The sequence below is a fragment of the Peromyscus eremicus genome, chromosome 11, assembly GCF_949786415.1.
Source record: "Peromyscus eremicus chromosome 11, PerEre_H2_v1, whole genome shotgun sequence".
In the NCBI taxonomy this organism is placed as follows: domain Eukaryota; kingdom Metazoa; phylum Chordata; class Mammalia; order Rodentia; family Cricetidae; genus Peromyscus; species Peromyscus eremicus.
Window position 1 is genome coordinate 28,305,790 of NC_081427.1, and position 20,198 is coordinate 28,325,987.

Here is a 20,198-nt window from a genome sequence, read left to right on the forward strand (position 1 = left end):
AGAAGAAGGTATATTCTCTTGTGTTACAAGTGGAATGTTTTGTAGATATTAAGTCCATTTGAGTCATAACTTCTGTTAGGTCTTTTATTTCTCTGTTAAGTTTAAGTCTCACAGATCTATCCAGTGGTGAGAATGGGGTGTTGAAATCTCCCACTACTAGTGTGTGGGGTTTGATGTGCAATTTAAGCTTTAGTAATGTTTCTTTTACAAATGTGGGTGCCTTGTATTTGGGGCATAAATGTTCAGAATTGAGACTTCATCTTGGTGGATTTTCCCTGTGATAAGTATGTAATGTCCTTCCCAATCTCTTTTGACTGATTTTAGTTTGAAGTCTATTTTATTAGACATTAGGATAGATATACCACCAGCTTGCTTCTTAAGTCCATTTGATTGGAAAGTCTTTTCCCAGCCTTTCACTCTGGGGTAGTGTCTGTCTTTAAAGTTGAGGTGTGTTTCTTGTACTCAGCAGAAGGATGGATCCTGTTTTCATATCCACTGTGTCAGCCTGTGTTTTTTTATAGGCAAATTGAGACCATTAATATTAACGGATATTAATGACCAGTGATTGTTAATTCCTGTTTGTTTGTTTTTTTGTCGGTAGTGTTGTGTTTTTCTCTTCTTTGGTATTTGTTGGTGTGGGATTATCTATTAACTGTATTTTCATGGTTGTATTAAACTTCCTTAGGTTGGAATTTTACTTCTAGTGCTTTCTGTGGGGCTGGATTTGTGGATAGGTATTGTTTAAATCTGGTTTTATCATGGAATATTTTGTTTACTCCATCTATGTCAGTTGAGAGTTTTGCTGGATATAACAGTCTGGGTTGGCATCCATGGTCTCTTAGTGTATCCATGGTCTCTTAGTGTCTGCATAACGTCTGTCCAGGACCTTCTGGCTTTCAGAGTCTCCATTGAGAAGTCAAGTGTTATTCTGATGGGTCTGCTTTTATATGTTACTTGGCCTTTTTCCTTTGCAGCTCTTAATTTTTTTCTTTATTGTATATGTTTAGTGGCTTGATTATTATGAGGCAAGGGGTCTTTTTTTGGATCTAGTCTATTTGCTGTTCTATAAGCTTCTAGTACCTTCATAGGCATTTCATTCTTTAAGTTGGGAAAGTTTTCTTCTATGTTTTTGTTGAATACATTTTCTGTGCCTTTGAGTTGGTATTCTTCTCCTTCTATCCCTATTATTCTTAGGTTTGGTCTTTTCATGATGTCCCAAATTTCCTGGACGTTTTGCGTTATGACTTTTTTGGCTTTAGTGTTTTCTTTGGCTGATAAATTTATTTCCTCTATTGTATCTTCAATGCCAGAGAGTCTCTCTTCCATCTCTTGCATTCTGTTGGTTATGCTTGCATCTGTAGTTATTGTTCATTTACTCAGATTTTCCACTTCCAGCCTTCCCTCAATTTGTGTCTTCTTTATTGCCTTTATTTTAGTTTTCAAATCTTGAACTGTTTCCCTCACATGTTTAATTGCTTTTTCTTGGCTTTCTTTAAGGGATTTGTTGATTTATTCCAATTTTTTGTTTGTCTTTTCTTCAAATTCTTTAAGGGTAGTTTTAATTTCCTCATTAAAGGCCTCTATCATCTTCTTAAAGTTATTTTTAAGGTCTATTTCTTCTGCTTCTTCTGTCTTGGGATGTTTAGATCTTGCTTATGTAGCACCACTAAGTTCTGATGGTGCTATATTGGTCTTTATGTTGTTGACTGTATTTTTACACTGGCATCTACACACCTCTTCCTCCACTCTGTGAAAGTGGTGTCTGTGCCTGAGGGAGCCTCTTTTGATCTGATTGATACTCTTGGTGTAATGGGAGCTCTTGGTCTAATCTGGGCTCTTGGTCCAATCAGTGCTAATGGATTCTGTGTCTCAGGGAGCAGCTCTTAGTTCAGTGGTCACCATTGGGCTCTGTCTTAGGGAGCAGCTACTCCCAGTTGTGCAGGGTGGTACCTGTTTTGTGTTCCCAATTGGTGCAGGGTGGGCTTATGTCTCTGGTTTTTACTAGTGTCACAGAGGGGCTGTTTTCTTGGTGAGGCGGTGGGCAAAGGGGCAGCTGGCCAGTCCCTGGGGCTCCAATGACTTGGGGGAGGGGAACAGAATGTGCCCTCAGGGCCTAGAGGCTAGGGACCTGGTCTGCCCAGTCTGGAGATGGGGCCTTACCTGTTTCCAATTGGTGCAGGGTGGGCTTATGTCTCCTAAGTAAAGTCTTTAAAGAGAAAGTGAGTTAATATAAAAAAATTAAGCCATGTAAAGATAAGAAATACACAGGGAGTCTGGTTCCTGTATAGTATTTTGTTAACTAAATTTTTTTTAATGCTGATGAGCAAATGACAGCTGCTGAGAGGCACAGACTGTGAAATGAGTTGCTGAATTAAACAGCCTAGATACTTTAGGGATGTCTTAACTTTGAAATGGAATTCAGGAAATGTATTGTGTTGGGGGAGAGGTTATATTTTTGTTTCCATGGGAAATTAAAGACTTAGAATTCCTTCAAAATTAATAGAGACAAGATTTGGTTGTAGGAGACCCCCTGAAAATCTTGGCTACAGACGTAAAGAAATAAACCTAGGAAAATTTCAAGACAGGTGACACATAAACTGATCCCTTGACATGGAAACAGCTCTGAGACTGAATGAGACATGAAGATCTTGTTTGTTATAGAATCATCATGACTTATTATTACATGCCATCCTTTCAGATGGCATGGATAGAGATTTGGTTATACAATCCAAGCAAACTTATAAAGTTAACAGATGTCTTTTACCTGCTCAAGCACAAAACAAAAACATCATCTTTGGTAGGCTTTTGTAAAATATAGAATCCATACTTGTGTTACTATAGATATGTATGTTACCTTTGAAAGTTTGTGTGTTTTCAGAGCAAGGGGACCAGACACCAATGAAAATGGGTGGACTAGGTGATCCTGCCTTCCAGAGTGCCTCTGTTGCAGTTCCCTCAGAGTTCTACATTCAGAACAGCTTCAAGGCAGTTAGCTGAGATGCTCAGACTCACAGACTATTCTAATCAGGACTTCAGATAAGCCTTGTACTTTCCCATTACACAGAGACTAGACAACAAGTGCTATAGCTAGTTTTCTTAGAACTTGACCATTATCTCAATTTTCTTAGGATTCCCTAGTGATGCCATCATCCCAGACAACAGAAAGCAGTCTAAATAAGACAATGGCTACATTCCCAAGAGGTGGGGTGGGTGAGTTTTGGTCATTTGGTAAGCTATGGATATTTGTCATCAGTTAGTGGCTATATAGAAATAAAGGATAAAAAGGCAACTATTAATCTCAAATATTTTGCATTGGTATGGATTTTTGTATATCGATACAAATTTAAGGTTATTTTTGTTATATCATATGTACGTTTTTACTCTTGTTTAAAGTATTGTACCTATGCAGCACATTTAAAAATGTAATCTGAAGTTCTAGTTCTTGAAAGCTATTATTACAAACTGTTTAGGATAATTAAAAATGTATGTTTGCAGTTAGTTATCTATAACAATCAAACTTGTAGTCATGTTAGGTATATTTTCAAGATTAAACAGATATATTTCAGATACATAGGCCATCTTCAAATGCTTCAGAAACATACAGAATATGGCTTAAGATGTTTAATAACCTAAGGCTTTCATGACAGTTAGACACATCTGCTCCTAGCAGAACCAATCTACTTCGTAAAAGGATGGTAGGCATCAAAAACCTCCATATGGAGTTCACTTTTTTGTGGCAAAGCTAAACACTTAAGAACACTAAACACCTTGCTTTAACTGCTAACAGTGTACTATACAAACTGGACAAGCAGGACACAAAGAAAAAAGACTACTGAACTTTGCCAAGACTAAATAGGACAGTCCTTCAAAATTCTGGCTTCACAGAAAAGTCTGTCAGATATTCTAGGCATATAGGCCAAAGATGGATGCCCCAATGTTGCAGAGGAACCTTGGGTGACTGTCCAGGCAGCCAGCTGCTTCTGTCATTTCTATAGTTTTGGATGATGCTTGCTCTGAACTTCCTGTTTATTCAGATAATATTATTTCTTCCTCAGGTCTCTGATGGAGTAGAAAATGAGGTAGTTATAGATACAGTTTTCTTTGTAACCAAATTCAGAAAAGAAACTTAGATAAGAGACATAAAAGTTCCTAAGGTTGAGAAACATAAAAGCTTAAATTGTATATCTAAGAAAATGTTTTGAGGTCTAAAAAGACAGTTATGGGCTGGTAATACAAGTTAGGATAGAAAGTAAATCAGGTACACAACTTTGGCCTCACCAAGATAGGTTAGATAATGAAGTATTTTCTCTGAATTTGCCAAATACAAATGGACTGGACATTGTAAATGCAGTTCTTACTTGATAATTGCTGCTTTGTATATAGTCTTACTATGTATGTTAAAGCTAAAACTTTAATTTGTATTTAGACAAAAAGGAGGAAATGTTATGGAATATTTGTTTTTTGGTTTTTTTTGTTTGTTTGTTTTTTGTTTTTCGAGACAGAGTTTCTCTGTGTAGCTTTGCACCTTTCCTGGAACTCACTTGGTAGCCCAGGCCAGCCTCGAACTCACAGAGATCCACCTGGCTCTTCCTCCCAAATGCTGGGATTAAAGGCGTGCGCCACCACCGCCCGGCTGGAATATTTGTTTAACTATGTAAAGAGGTGTGGCACTTGTTTCACTATGCAAAGATGTGTTGCTTTTTATCTTGCTTTCTTAAGTCACCTAATTGGTCTAATAAAAAGCTGAATGGACAATGGAGGAGTTATAGGCAGGACTTCCGGGGAGGGACAGTAAGTAGGAGGAGGAATTTAGGCTTGGAGAAGAAAGAAAAAGAGAAAACAGGGAGATACCATGGGCCAACCAGCCAGACATAGAGGAAGCAAGAAAGAAGGACACACAGAATGAAAAAAAAAGGTAAAAAAATAAAAATAAAAATAAAAACCTGAGACAAAACAGAGATGAACAGAAACAGGTTAAATTAAGTTAAAATAGCCAGTGGAACAAGCCCAGGCTAAGTGCAAGCATTCATAATTAATAAGAAGTCTCTGTATCTTTATTTTGGAGCTGATTGCCAGCCCAATGAAAACGACAACTACATAGTGTATATATATATATGCAGGCAAAACACTCAAAAACATAAAATAAAAATAAATAAATCACTTTTAAACATCTGAAGATTCCCATTCTCCCATTCTTGATGTAATGAGCTACTCTGCTCGGACATTAGACACTCTGTGTCCTAGGGTACATGTATATTTTCTACTGTGTTTTCCCAACACTGCAATCATTGGGTTCAAAAAAATTGCCACAGCAATAGAAAATACATCACAATATGATGGCTGATATATTTTGAGTGAAAAATTTTCATGGATACAGAAGCCCTCACTTAAGAAATTTCTCTTATTGGACCTGAATTTGTATCCTTTTAAATAAAAGCATTGAGAGTTATCATGAGGACTCAACTAGTCTAGGGTGCTCATGAAGAACATCAGATGCATGAGAAGCTAGGGCAACATATATTTTCCAGCAATCCTGGAAAGATAATCCTTAGGAAAGGTACACACATCTGTAGTTGGATTTTTCTTTGGGCAGCCAGCTCAGAAATACTGACACAGAAGCTTATTATTAATTATGAAAATAAGCCTTAGATTAGGCTAGCCCACTAGCTCTTCTAACTTAAATTAACCTATGTATGATAACCTACATTTTTGCCTCATGGCTTTTTACCTTTCTTTCATTCTATATGTCTGATCCCCACCACCACCAATGACTCATTGGCATTTCCTCTGTACCTTGATTATCTCCTCCTTCTTCCTCTCTCTGCCTGCAAGTCCTGCCTATACGTCCTGCCTAGTTATTGGACATTCGGCTCTTTATTAAACCAATCACAGCAATGTATCTTCACACAGTGTACAAATATCCCGCAACAAATATCACCACACCAATAGCTTCTCTTTGGGCACGATTACTTTAGAACTTCAGTTTTGAGTCCAGAGCTGAAGCAGAAAAGATAAATTAAGAAAAGAAATTGGAATTATATAACAAAAGCTGGAAAGTCAGAGTGATTGGGAGATCTCAAAGCACCATGATTAAATTGGGGCAGAGCTGGAGAAGTCAGGGAAGTCGAATCTATATGTTGTGTGAAACACTCTTTTCATTCACATTTGTGTTGTCTGAAAGAATACAGCCCAGATAAAAGCCCACCACCCCTCGAGTTTCCTGCTCTTGTTCTCATTAGATTGAGAAGGGTGCCCAGGGAAACAGCCATTCTAATGAGTGCTCATGAGAAAGAGTTTATCCTGGAGAAAAAAACGGAGAATTTCAAGCCGCACAAACTGAGCCAGTGAGGCCAGAAAAAAAAATGAAGTATCAAGAGTTGGGTCTTCACCTTCATTGCATTAAAAATACCAGCACAACATGAGTTGGCTGTTTGAAACCTGGGGCCTATGCAGGGTCGCTTGGCTCGGCCTGGGAGGAGGGGACTGGACCTGCCAGGACTGAGTCTACCAGGTTGATCTCAGTCCTCCGGGGAGGCTTTGCCCTGGAGGAGGCGGGAATGGGGGGTGGGGTGGGGGGGGAAGAGGAGGGGGGCGGGAGGGGGCAGAACAAGGGAATCCATGGCTGATATGTAGAACTGAATTGTATTGTAAAATAAAATTAAATTAAATTTAAAAATACCAGCACAAAAGCAGATGGATGAAGCAACTTCTGGGATCATTTCTGAAGCTCAGGGATCATTTCAGAAGAGGAGACAGAATGATTAAGAGCCAGAGGGACATGGAGTTTGCTGTGAGATTGTGTCTCCTCCTAGGAATGTCAGAAACTAAACTCATGAAGTCTCATCAGCAGGACTACCTAACATGAGCCGAACAAGGACAACAACATAGACATGCTAAAGTGGTCGTGGGAAATCCCAAGAGCCTTCAACCCTGGACGGACATACACACACACACACACACACACACACACACACACACACACACACAAAGAGAGATGAGGGAGAGGGGGGAGAGAGAAACAAACAGAGGCAACAAAGAAATTATGAGAGCGGGAGAAACAGGCTTCCCTAGGGGAGACTGCAATGATTGGTTATCCAATACAAAATGGCCACCCATAAAAACATACATACAAGTAACACTACTGACTGAGCAGGTTATATTTAGTAGTATATGTGTATATGCACACACATATATGCATGTTATAACAATTAATGAAAAATGGGCCCATGAGTTTGAAAGAGAGCAAGGAAGTGTATATGGAAGGGTTTAGAGGAAGGAAAAGGAAGAGGGAAATTGTGTAATTATAATCTCAGAAAAATAAAAGAAATATTTTCAAAAACAGGTAGAAAATGGAGTCAGAATTTTTAACAATAGTGTGCAAATCCCCACTATAAAGATACCCATTAGAAAATGTGTGTGAATTCTCTATGTGACATTAGAAAGGTGAGTAGTGGTCCTGCAAGAGGCAGCCCAAGCCCTTGACCCTTGTTTTCCTCTAGAGAGAACAGAGCAGAAGGTTCAAGCCCATGTCTATACACTGTTTCTCTCCAGCACTAAGGTCCTCATGCTCCATCCCTGAAAGTGATCTAAGGCTGACACACTGTCAGTTGAGAAAGGTTGAACACAATCATCCCTTTATACTGGCACACCTTTAAGCTTTTGCATTCTGTTATCCTAGATAAACTAAAAGTAAATAACATGTGAGCCATAGGATACAGAATTATAAGACTTATCCATCTTCAAAAAACGTTGAAAAAGTAGGAAAGCACAGAAGGGCCCACTAGAATCCTGCTGGGGATGCCAAGTCATCTGTTCAGTTTTACCTTGAAAGAAAATATTCCTAATATTCATCCCTCAGGAGAGCAATGAAAGAGATATCTTGATAGAGAGAGCCATTATGCAGTTAGGGAGAAACTTGGTACTAGGAAAATTCTCAGGAATCCACAGACATGACCCCAACTAAGGCTCCTAGCAATAGTGGAGAGGGTGCCTGAACTGGCCTTCTCTTGTAATCAGATTGATGACTATCCTAATTGTTATCATAGAACCTTCATCCAGTAACTGATGGAAGCAGATGCAGAGATCCACAGCCAAGCACTGGGCCAAGCTAATGGAGTCCAGCTGAAGAGAGAGAGGAGGAATTTTATGAGCATGGGGATCAAGACTATGATGGGGAAACCCATAGGGACAGCTGACCCGAGCAAGTGGGAGTTTATGGACTATGGACTGACAGATGGAGAGCCTGCATAGGACTGCACTAAGCCCTCTGGTGTGGGTGACAGTTGTGTGGCTTGGTCTGTTTGTGGGGCCCCTGGCAGTGGGACTAGGATTTATCCCTGGCTCATGAACTGGCTTTTTGGAGCCCATTCCCTATAGTGGGATACTTTACTCAGCCTTAATGCAGGGGAGAAGGGCTTGGTCCTGCCTCAACTTGATATGTCAGGCTTTGTTGACTCCCATGGGAGGCCTTACCCTACCTAAGGAATGGATAGGGGGTGGGGTGGGGGAAGATGGGGGGAAGAGCAGGAGGAGAGGAGGGAGGGGGAACTGTGGTTGGTATGTAATATGAAAATAATTAAAATTAAAAATAAAAAAAGAAATGTGTGATTTCAGAAAAAAAATTCACCCCTCAGAAATTTAGGATAAGTCTCTGAATGTTCTGCCCCTGACACTGAGGAGGTTCTGGGATTCTAGGGCTTAAGGGTACATCTAAATGTTCGTCCCCAGTCCTATGTGATGATTACTTCCACAGCAGTTAACAGAAAACTGCTTTCCATAAAATTATCATCTGCCAGGTGATGGCGGTGCATGCCTTTAATCCCAGCATTATTATTTGGTAATCAATTACCAAAAATAAAATAAAATAAAATTCTAAATGAGTCATCCAGCTTGACTTGCTTTAACTTAACTTTTAAAAATCATTGATTTTAGAAGTCATGGAGCACAACATGTGAGTTATTTTCTGACAACCTGTTTTGGGGTAATATCTATTATGAGTGTATTGTGATCACACATTACAAATTGTCTATGTTCCTTTACAGAAGCTTGAAGGTTACTTTTATTAAATTCTTGATGCCTTACTGGCACCCATAGTTTTCCAATAGAGGATTAAAATAGGATAACACATTCACCAACTCTGCCTTCCTATCATATCTGTGTCCTTTCCAGCCCTAATCCTTGTGTCACATCCTATTCAACTATGAATGCAACCATGTTAACAACTGAAAAAAGTGTTTTCACAAAGTCTATATATGGGTTTAATGTGGTCTATTGCTTTTTTGTACTAATATGTATTTCCCTTACCCAACCCTGACTTGTATCACTGATTCATGTATATAAAGCCCTACCCAATTATTATGAGCCTCAGACCAAACAATGGAGTCAGAACATTCCTGATGTTCAGAGTAACATAGCAGTTCCTACAATAAGATGATGCCCTGGTGGCATGCAAACTTCAGTGACTGGGTGCTTATACAGAAGAAGAACATCTTTTGAAACCAAAAATGTTTATGGATGTTAACCACCTCCCCCAGAAAAATCAAGAAATGCTCACTGTTCAATGTTGTGGAGGAATAGACTGATCACTTTGACTAATATGCCTCCCATCTACTTACAATCTAAAGTCTCAGTAGAAAAGCCTTTCTTGTCTTCCTTACAATATACCACTCAGTCTCCTGCTCCTATTTCCACAACAGATGCTCTTTCCACCTACTATTTATCCCCACTCTTTGGTAGAATCCCATCTAATCACCACATTGCACAATGCATCCTTCCTCCCCTGGGTTTGATCTAAGCCTAGCTAGAGAATCTCCTGAATAGTCAGTCCACTGCATGCTATTTGCATGAGACATATTAACCCAGGTATCCTGATCTCACAAGACTCTCAGAAAACACTCACTCAGTGTAGATACAGTCAGGATTTTTGCAGCATCCAAGAGAAGAACCTCAAGGAGAAATAAGCTCACTAGAATCCAAATCCGATGCTCAGCCATCTCTATAACAAGTGGAGCACAGGCACAGGATGCACAGCTTGAGAACTGTGTGCCACTAAGGGACCCTGTGAGCCTCTGTCACAAAACACTAGCTGTGGCCTTGAAATGAGGTAAAAGGGGGGTTGTTATTCTGATCTTCCAAATGTCCTCTTGCTCTTTGCCTTGTCTCTGATGGTCTCTTTCCATTGGACATTCATTTTCATCCTCCTTAGCCAGAGTCAATAGAAGAACAGGGGCTGAGTTAATATTTACCTTGTCCTTTAGCGACAATATCCTCTTTACTGCCCCTAAATTACTCTCTAAATTGTGAATGAAGGGACCCTGAGAAATCCTGTCAATGACAGCATCTTGAAGTGACATGTACCATGAACATGTTACAGGCCCATTCCCTAACATACAAGACTCTGCCTCCTCTGTCATTTCTCTATTTGTATCCTATTACCATATCTGTAACCCATTATGCCAGGTGCCAGTCTTAAAATCTCCAATAGAGGCAATCATAAGCTAATGATCCAGGAAAACACCTAAGATTATTGCCCAATGCCTCTCACTAGTCACAAATTCATGATAATGTGCTAGTGGCCTAAGTGCAGGACTTTACCTGAAAGACAAAAAAATTAAGATTGAACATGTGGTTCTGAATAAACATCATAAAACAGAATGGAAGTATTACACCGTCTTACCTAGAGCAAGCTCAGGACTGCTTCCAATTATGCCACTTATAAATCAACCCAAGAGGAAGGAAAACACTGCCCCATGCAGTCATCCTCACATTCTAGTTGAAAACTAAACAGCTTTAGCAATGCTTCCCCAGTGCATCCTCAAAGCAGGAAGAGAATCTGATTCATTAGCTTCAAAGCATGTAGGAGAACACAGCTTTGAATTCTGCTTTGCAACATGGTGTCTTGTGTCTACAAGTCATTACCTGTGTCTGAGTTTAAGCATTGCATTCATATATAATCATGCACCTTTCACAGTCTTATAACAGAAGAGACAAAAAGGGAGAAATAATGTGAGAAAGGGGACTGCACTGTTCTTCACAACAGATCACCAACCAATCTAGTGTTCTCATACTTCTCAAATGTGTTAATGTGATGGTTAATTTCATTGTTAACTTCATTAGATTAAAGGATACTCAGATAGCTGGGAAAGATTTATTTCTGGCTATGTGTGAGATTGCTTCCAGATGGCAATAGCTTTTGAATCAGTGAAAAAAGTAAGGAAATTCTGTCTTCACCCAAAGGGTCTGAGCACTGTCACATCTGCTGAGGCCTAGAAGTAAAAAAATAAAACATAAACGTAGATTTTCTCTTCCTCCCTCTTCTGGAGCTAACACACCCATCTTCACCTCACCTCCAACATCAGACCTCAGGACTGGGAAATTGGTTACGTACATAAAGCACCTGTGGACCTGATTACAGATACCCAGTACTCATATAAAGAGATCGGCAACTATAATCCCAGATCCAGGAAGGTAGAGATAGGCTTGCTGGCCTGACAGTCTAGATTAATTGACAAGCTCCAGGTCCAGTAAAAGACCCTGTCTCAAAAGTAAGGTGAGCAGTATAAAGGAAGACACCTAGTAATACCTAGTGTCAACCTCTGCCTTCCACATACATGGTCACATATGTATGTATGAAGTGTCACACTAATATAGACACACAAACCCACATATATCACACACAAAGACCTCTCTCTCTCTTTTGATATCTCTCTCTCTCTCTCTCTCTCTCTCTCTCTCTCTCTCTTTCTCTCTCTCTCTCTCTCTCTCTCACACACACACACACACACACACACACACACACATACACACATACACACACAAAGACATGAATAGGGGATGAAGACTTGCAAAAGGAAGGGAAGTAGATGACAGGATAGAAAGCATAGAGGAGTAAGTGACCAGGATGCATTATACATGTTTAGGAAGTTGTATATAAAAACTTTCAGGCACTGCATTCCCAGCTACCAACCTAACGAAAATATTTTTTTATACAGAAATATTTGTGTGCATTTGTGTGTGCGTGCATTTACAAAACATTTATAACATGTTATTTTTTAACTACACAAAATTATAAATAGCCTAGACTCTATCAAGAGAAAACTAAATGAGTTAACTGTGACAATGCACACAGTAGAATATGACTAAAAAATACAATGAAATATTCACAAACATTATGAATGAATCTTTACATGATAACTTTTGTTTAAAACAATATAATAAAATCAAAGTTATAATACCACTTATACAAAGCCCAGAAGATAAAAACTAACATAGTAACATTATTTATTGACCACTAGTGTCTATTGTAAAATAAGATGGCCAACAGCAAAAATTATGAAGTGCTATGGAATAGAAATCTTCTGTGATGATAAATTTTCATTGTGTTCAGAGATATAAATATAGATAGATGTATAGTTATTTGTTTTAATTATGATGAGTTTTTCAATAATAACCCAATAAAATACTTATCAAAATGAAATGTGACCAAAAGGAAGTAATAGACAGATCTGCTTTGTGTTTTAGATGACTGAAAACAAAACTAGAAACACTACCTGGGGAAAAGGTTATTCCCTCATTTTCATTAGGAAGTACAGGACACTCAGTACTAATTGGACTTAGTTTTCAGAATTCGGATCATAGAGGAATATTCCAATTTGGCCAGGCTTTCTCCCTGAGTGAGAGGACCAAATCAGATTTTAGGAAGGACTTGACATCTGGTTGGAATTTACAGAACAGAACAGCAAGGACATAGTGATGCATGAGAGAACAGAGTGCTATGTGAGAGGGACAAAGTCCTTCATTAGAGATGAAACAGGTCAGTCCTAACATTCCAATCCTCCTCAGTTCGGCAGTGATTAAGAAATAGTCAAGTGGAATGCTGTCCAGAGGGTACACATGGTCATTCTCTATGCCCTCATTCTGTTGATTTACAGAAGTTTCAATTGGCTTGAAGCATTTAACATTGTGATTCTGACTTCTGTGATGTAGACTCCTATGGCTCCTCTCTCCCTCTCCCTCCCTCCCTCTCTCTCTCTCTCTCTCTCTCTCTCTCTCTCTCTCTCTCTCTCTCTCACACACACACACACACACACACATGTTCACACACAAAACCTTGACTAACATTCATGGTGCTTGAAAATACATTCCACATTACCAGAGGAGAAAGTTATTCATCAATATCACCCAGCTACAAAACCTGAGACCTGAAACAGCAGCTTGCCTACAAGTGATAACTTGTATAACAGTGGTACAAATGTTAAGAGAGTAACCAACTATGCTTTAATTTAATTTGGGTTTAAGTACCACACCATGAGATGGAACACATACCTGACACTGCTAAAGTACCCAAGAACCTGAGACTAGGTAGGCCATGGGTCTAGGGGAAAGCCCAATACTATTATTCTGTTAAAGGAACATACAGTAAAATGACTCCTAATGATGTATACTGTACTCATAGGTCAGTGCCTTGCTCAACATTCATCAGAAAAGCTTCTTGTAGTGGATGGAAATTAACTCAGAGACTCAACAACTGGACAATGTGCAGAGAGTAAAAGACTTTGCAGCACCTAGTCCTATATAGGTTATCTTCACCAAACCCTTCCCATCAAGGCTCAGGTATCTATGCATAAGAAGAGACGAAAAGAGTGTAAAAACCATAGCTAGTGGATGACTCCAAGGAAGCAGTGTCTTCTATATACAACAAAACTGATATACATATGAACACACAGAGACTGTAGCAGAATACACAAGGCCTGCACAGATTCAAGCAAGACAAAATCCTAGCACTGAGTCGGGGAAGGAGACATAAAGCTACTCACAAGAAAAATCTCACAATGTATGACACCTCCAGCTCTTAGCACCCTTTGCAAAGTATCCTGAAACACTTTTTATAACCTCTTGTGTCAGGCAGTGTCCAGTGCACACTGGTCATATTTTCTGTACCTGGATAGCCTAGAAATCATTTTTCTGTAGCTCTATATACATTTCCACAAATAAATATTTTAATAATCACAAATGCACTTAAAAGGGACTTTCAGTTCTCAGGAACCATGTTCTACATAACAGACTCACAGCATAATGTACCTGCCAGCTGCAATTTTAGATCCTGAATGAATGAATGGGAAGATCTTTCTATTTTAAGATCTTGACTTTACTATCAGGGTTATCCTCAATAACTATTTCAGGTCCTAGACATTATAAAGATCTGCAAGATATCTGGATCTGGACAAGAGATGCTAATATCTAAACAGTGCAAGTGGTTTTCTGATATAGCAAGGAGTAATTGGCCATCTCATGACTACTAGAAAAGTTTGGAGGACAGAGATGTGGCTCATCATGTAAAGGCCCCTACCACCGAGCCTGGTGCTGAGTTTAACCCCTAGGACTTACATGGTAGAAGGAAAGAACCAACTGTTGTAAGTTGTCCTACAATCTCCACATACATGGCACACACACACAGTTAAATGTAACTAAAATAATCTAAACAGAGAGTTAAAAAAAATTACTGTTCTGAAAAGTGGTAGCAAAATTAGGACACCAAAGTCACTAAACATTAGATTCAACCTCAGATGGGCCTGGTGTTCACATGTCACTCAGATGACTGGTTTATAACTGAAATGCATTCATACAAGATAAGTAGATCTATTTTAACTTGAACAGTGAGGTTACATTTATATGTCATAATTCTGTATAACCATTATTATTACCACTATATCATTTTACATTTCTTATCTAAGAAGCACTCACTCTCATCTTTCCCTACCAATCTTCCTGGAAAACACCAGTTTCTTTGGCCTATTTGATGATTCTTGAAATTTTATGTAATTGGAATGACACAATATATGATCTTCTGTGTTGGCCTTTTTTTTTTTTAACTCAGCAGAGTGTTTTCAAGTTTAGCCAACTATAAAATAAATCATTATCTAACCCCACCCATTTAAATGGCTAAAAATAGCCATATATGATACAAATTGTTTAACAAGGAAATGTGGCTGTTTTGGTCTTTTGGCTACATAATGGTATTCTCATGATTATGTGTTACAAGTATGGTAATTTAGTAACTCCAATTACTTATGGTATATGCCTAAAGATAGAACAGCTGTGGGATGAGCCAGCAAGATGGCTGGGTGAGCAAAGGTGCTTGCTGTACAAGCCTGATGACCTGAATTCTATCCCTGATACCCATGTGAAAGTAGAGAAGAAAGAAACAATTCCAAATAATTATCCTCTGAGCTCCACATGGCTTGTGTACCCATCCAGCACCCCATATACACACACAATATTGATAATGAATAAATTTTAAAATGTATTTTATTTATTCTCTGAGAATTTCAGGCATGTATACAATATATTTTGATCATGTCCAAACTCCTTCTGTTTTGAATATCTGTGTGAAATAACAAATATATACTTAAATTTCTATCAGAACCCCAGTTTTATTCAGCTTTTGCAATATTTTATATTTATAGCAGTACTCTTTACTCATAAGAGCAATGACAGCTTCACATTGAGTTAAGAAGCATTCTCATCTTTCATTTCATTAGAAGATTTTAGAATAATTGGTGATGATTAATATTTAGACAAGTAGAATTCAAAAGTTCAGCTGTGTGATCTGGGTTATTTTTTAGAGACAGTTTTTTGATTACTGATTCATCGTATTTATTTTTTTACTGTTTTTCAGATTTTGTTTTTTGTTTTGTTTTGTTTTTTGTTTTTGCTGTGATGTTTTCATGTGTGCTCCTCAGAATTCATCCATTTCATTTATGTAATCTAACTTGGTAGTGTACCATTTTTACAGTATTTCCTTATAGTCTTTATTGTTCCTCTTACCTATGTCTGTTACAGTTATTACTGAGTGACAACTTGATAGAGTCTAAAATCACCATGGAAACAAGCTGCTGAGCATACCTGTGAAAGAACTTCCTATTTGAACTCATTGAGGTGTGAAGACTCACCCTGCATGTGGGCATCATCATTCATGGACTGTGTTTGAGTTAAGCACCAGCATTCATCTTTCTCTGCTTCTTGACTGTAAATGCAACGTGACCATCCACCTCAAGTCCCAGCTGCCGTGACTTCACTGCCATGATGGACACAATCTCAAACTGTGGCCCAAATAAATCTCCCTTCCTTCCTTCCTTCCTTCCTTCCTTCCTTCCTTCCTTCCTTCCTTGGGTTGTTTTGTAAGTATTTTATCACAACAACAAAACAAATACAGAAAATTGGTGCCAGAAAACATAAGAAACCTGACCATGTAGTTCATAAGCTTTGGAATGTGTTTGCAAGAAGAATGTGGAAGAGTTTGGGACTGATCTAGAGAAGTCCTACAATACTGTAAGCAGAGTTTAAACTTGTCATTATACTGGAAGTATGGAAGAACAGAGAGCCAGAGAGAAATGCAGATAGTGCAAGCCTAGCTTAGGAGGTATCAGAGGGGCAAAATGAGTTTACAGGAAACTGGACTAGGAGCCATCCTTGTGATACTTTGGGAAAGAACCTTGGCTTCATAGAACATGCAAAGTAACTAATACATTTTCTGTACTTTCACTTAATCAGTAACTAGGTTTAATATATAACAAAGGGCAGGTAGTTTTTAAAGGACTTAGAAACTTAAGGTTCAAAGTAGAAAATTATACATAACTAACCTAGTTTGTTTGTTTGGTTTTTTGTCTCTATGATTAAACATTGACCAAAACCAACTTGTGTAGGAAAGGTTTTTTTCAAATGAGAGTCTCTCTTTTGACTCCAAATGACTCTAATTTGTGTCAAGTTGACATAGAAGTACCAACACAAGACCTTTGTCATATATGACTCCCTGGGTCATATAGTTTATCCCAACCTTGACCTGTAGGGTTATGTGGTATACCTGTAATATGCTTTATATTGTAATAAGAAAAAAACTGTTTCATTTTACCAGAGACATATGCTGGAGCATTGTCAGTTTTAATTTGTGCAGGTATGCCCATGATGGTCATAACTTCTAGCAAATGAGTGATTACAGAATCAGCCTTTTCAGGACTCAAAGCAGTTGCCATTGAAATCCTGAATAAGTATCCTTGGTATGGTGTACATGTTTCAATTTTCCAAATTCTGCAAAGTCAAACACACCTATCTGCCAGATTTCATTCCTCTGAGTACCCTTTGGGTTACATGCTGCTGGTAATGGAGTCTGATTGTAAAAGAAACAAGTAGGACATTTCCTTACAATTTCCTTGGCTGGTTGCCAGGTTATGGAAAAATCCTTTTTTAAACCTTTACTATTTACATGATGTTTTTTATGAAATTCTGAGGCCTCCAGCATATTTCCTATCAATAACTTATCAGTCTCATCATTACCTTGTGCTAGAGGGCCTGGCAGAACTGTATGGGATCAGATGTGAGTTATATATAAGGGATGCTTCCTATTCCTGATTATATCTTGTAACTGAATAAATAGTGAAGTTAATTCTGACTCATCAGGGATAAATTCTGCAGTCTCAATATGTAATACCACTCTTTCAGCATACTGAGAGTCAGTAACTATGTTGAAATATTCTGAAAAATCCATTAATACCATGCCCTGGACATCCCTTCTGGACCAGAGCTCCCATCCTGCCCCGGATTTCCCTTCTGGACCAGAGAGAGAGAGAGAGAGAGAGAGAGAGAGAGAGAGAGAGAGAGACAAGAGCTCCTATCCTGCCCCAGACTTCCCTTCTGGACAAGAGAGAGAGAGAGACAAGAGCTCCCATCCTGGCCCAGACTTCCCATCTGGACAAGAGCTCCCATCCTGCCCTGGAGTTCCCATTTGGACAAGAGAGCTCCCATCTGGACAAGAGAGAGAGAATTCCTGAATCTGTCAGCTCTGTCTGAACCAAGTACGCTGATAAGACCAAGAACGAACCACAGGGAGATGGGCAGATGTCAAGGCAAAAATACATACAACAAAACGAAGAGCAATACAGCATCACCAGAACCTAGCCCTCCTCCAACATCTAGACCTGAACATCAAAAATTTGAAAAAGCAGAAGAAAATAGCCTTAAGAATGACATCATGAAGAAGGTAGAGGCTTGTGTAGAGGAAAAGACAAAAAAAATGGAAGAATGCTGTAAACAACTAGAGGAAAGGGCAAACAAATTAGAAGAAAACAATAAAGTCCTGGAAGAAAACAATAAAGTACTGAAAGAAAATCAAGAAAAAGCAATGAAACAAATGAAGGAAACAGTCCAAGACCTGAAAAGGGAAATAGAAAAAATGAAGAAGACACAAACAGAGGGAATGCTGGAAATAGAAAATCTGAGTAAATGATGGGGAACGTCAGATGCAAGTATAACCAACAGAATGCAAGAGATGGAAGAGAGGATCTCTGGTGTTGAAGATACAGTGGAAGAAATAGATTCAACAGTCAAAGAAAACACTAAAGCCAAAAAAGTCATGAACCAAAATGCCCAAGAAATTTGGGACACCATGAAAAGACCAAACCTACGAATAATAGGGGTAGAAGAAGGAGAAGAATACCAACTCAAGGGCACAGAAAATATATTCAACAAGATCATAGAAGAAAACTTTCCCAACTTAAAGAAGGAAATGCCTATGAAGATACAAGAATCTATAGAACACCAAACAGACTAGACCCCCAAAAAAAGTCCACTCGCCACATAATAATTAAACAACTAAATGTACAGAATAAAGAAAGAATATTAAGAGCAACAAAGGAAAAAGGCCAAGTGACTTATAAAGGCAAACCCATCAGAATAACACCCGATTTCTCAATGGAGACTTTGAAAGCCAGAAGGACCTGGACAGATATAATGCAGACACTAAGAGACCATGGATGCCAGCCTAGACTAATATACCCAGCAAAACTTTCAATCATCATAGATGGAGTGAACAAGACACTCCAAGACAAAGCCAGATTTAAACAATAAGAAAGATCCACAAAGATGAAGTTTCAATTCTGAACATTTATGACCCAAACACAAGGGCACCCCACATATGTAAAAGAAACATTACTAAAGCTTAAACCACACATTAATAGTGGGAGACCTCAACACCCCACTTTCACCACTGGACAGATCTCCCAAATTGAAACTTAACTGAGAAATAAAGGACTTGACTGATGTCATGACTCAAATGGACTTAATCGATATCTACAGAACATTCCATCCTAACAAAAAAGAATATACCTTCTTCTCAGCACCCCATGGAACCTTCTCTAAAATCTACCACATACTTGGCCACAAAACAAATCTCAACAGATACAAAACAATTGTAATAACCTCCTGTGTTCTATCAGACCACCATGGTCTAAAGTTAGATTTCAACAACAAAAACTACAGAAAACCTACAATCTCATGGAAACTGAATAATACTCAACTGAATCACCAATGGGTTAAGGAAGAAATAAAGAAAGAAATTAAAGACTTCCTAGAGATCAACGAAAATGAAGACACCACATACCCAAACCTATGGGACACTATGAAAGCAGTGCTAAGAGGGAAATTCATAGCACTAAATGCCCACATAAACAAGTTGGAGAAATCTCACACTAGTGACTTAACAGCACACCTGAAAGCTCTAGAACAAGAAGAAGCAAAGTCTCCCAGGAAGAATAGACACCAGGAAATTATCAAAGTGAGAGCTGAAATCAATAAAATAGAAACAAAGAGAACAATACAAAAAATTAATGAAACAAAGAGTTGGTTCTTTGAGAAAATCAACAAGATAGACAAGCCCTTATCCAAACTAACCAAAAGACAGAGAGAGAGCATCCAAATCAACAAAATCAGAAATGAAAAGGAGGACATAACAACAGACATTGAGGAAATCCAGAGAATCATCAGATCATACTTCAAAAACCTCTACTCCACAAAACTGGAAAACTTAAAAGAAATGGATAACTTTCTGGATAGGTACCACATACCTAAGTTAAATCAAGACCAGATAAACTATTTAAATAGTCCAATAACCCCTAAGGAAATAGAAACAGTCATTAAAAGTCTCCCAACCAAAAAAAAAGCCCAGGACCAGATGGTTTCAGCGCAGAATTCTACCAGATCTTCAAAGAAGAGTTAATACCAATAATCTCTAAATTTTTTCACACAATAGAAACAGAAGGAACATTATCAAACTCCTTCTATGAGGCAACAATTACCCTGATTCCTAAACCAAACAAGGATACAACAAAGAAAGAGAACTACAGACCGATCTCCCTTATGAACATTGA

General features: G+C 38.5%; 1 protein-coding gene across 1 annotated transcript in view; it reads right to left on the reverse strand.

Annotated features, from left to right (window-relative positions):
• The window catches only part of LOC131921781 (UDP-glucuronosyltransferase 3A2-like), a 29,607-nt gene extending 19,615 nt beyond the window's left edge, over positions 1-9,992 (reverse strand). The window contains 1 exon segment of the mRNA XM_059276536.1: positions 9,899-9,992. Coding sequence (XP_059132519.1) covers positions 9,899-9,992 — 94 coding nt within the window.
• Between the last annotated feature and the right edge of the window lie 10,206 nt (positions 9,993-20,198).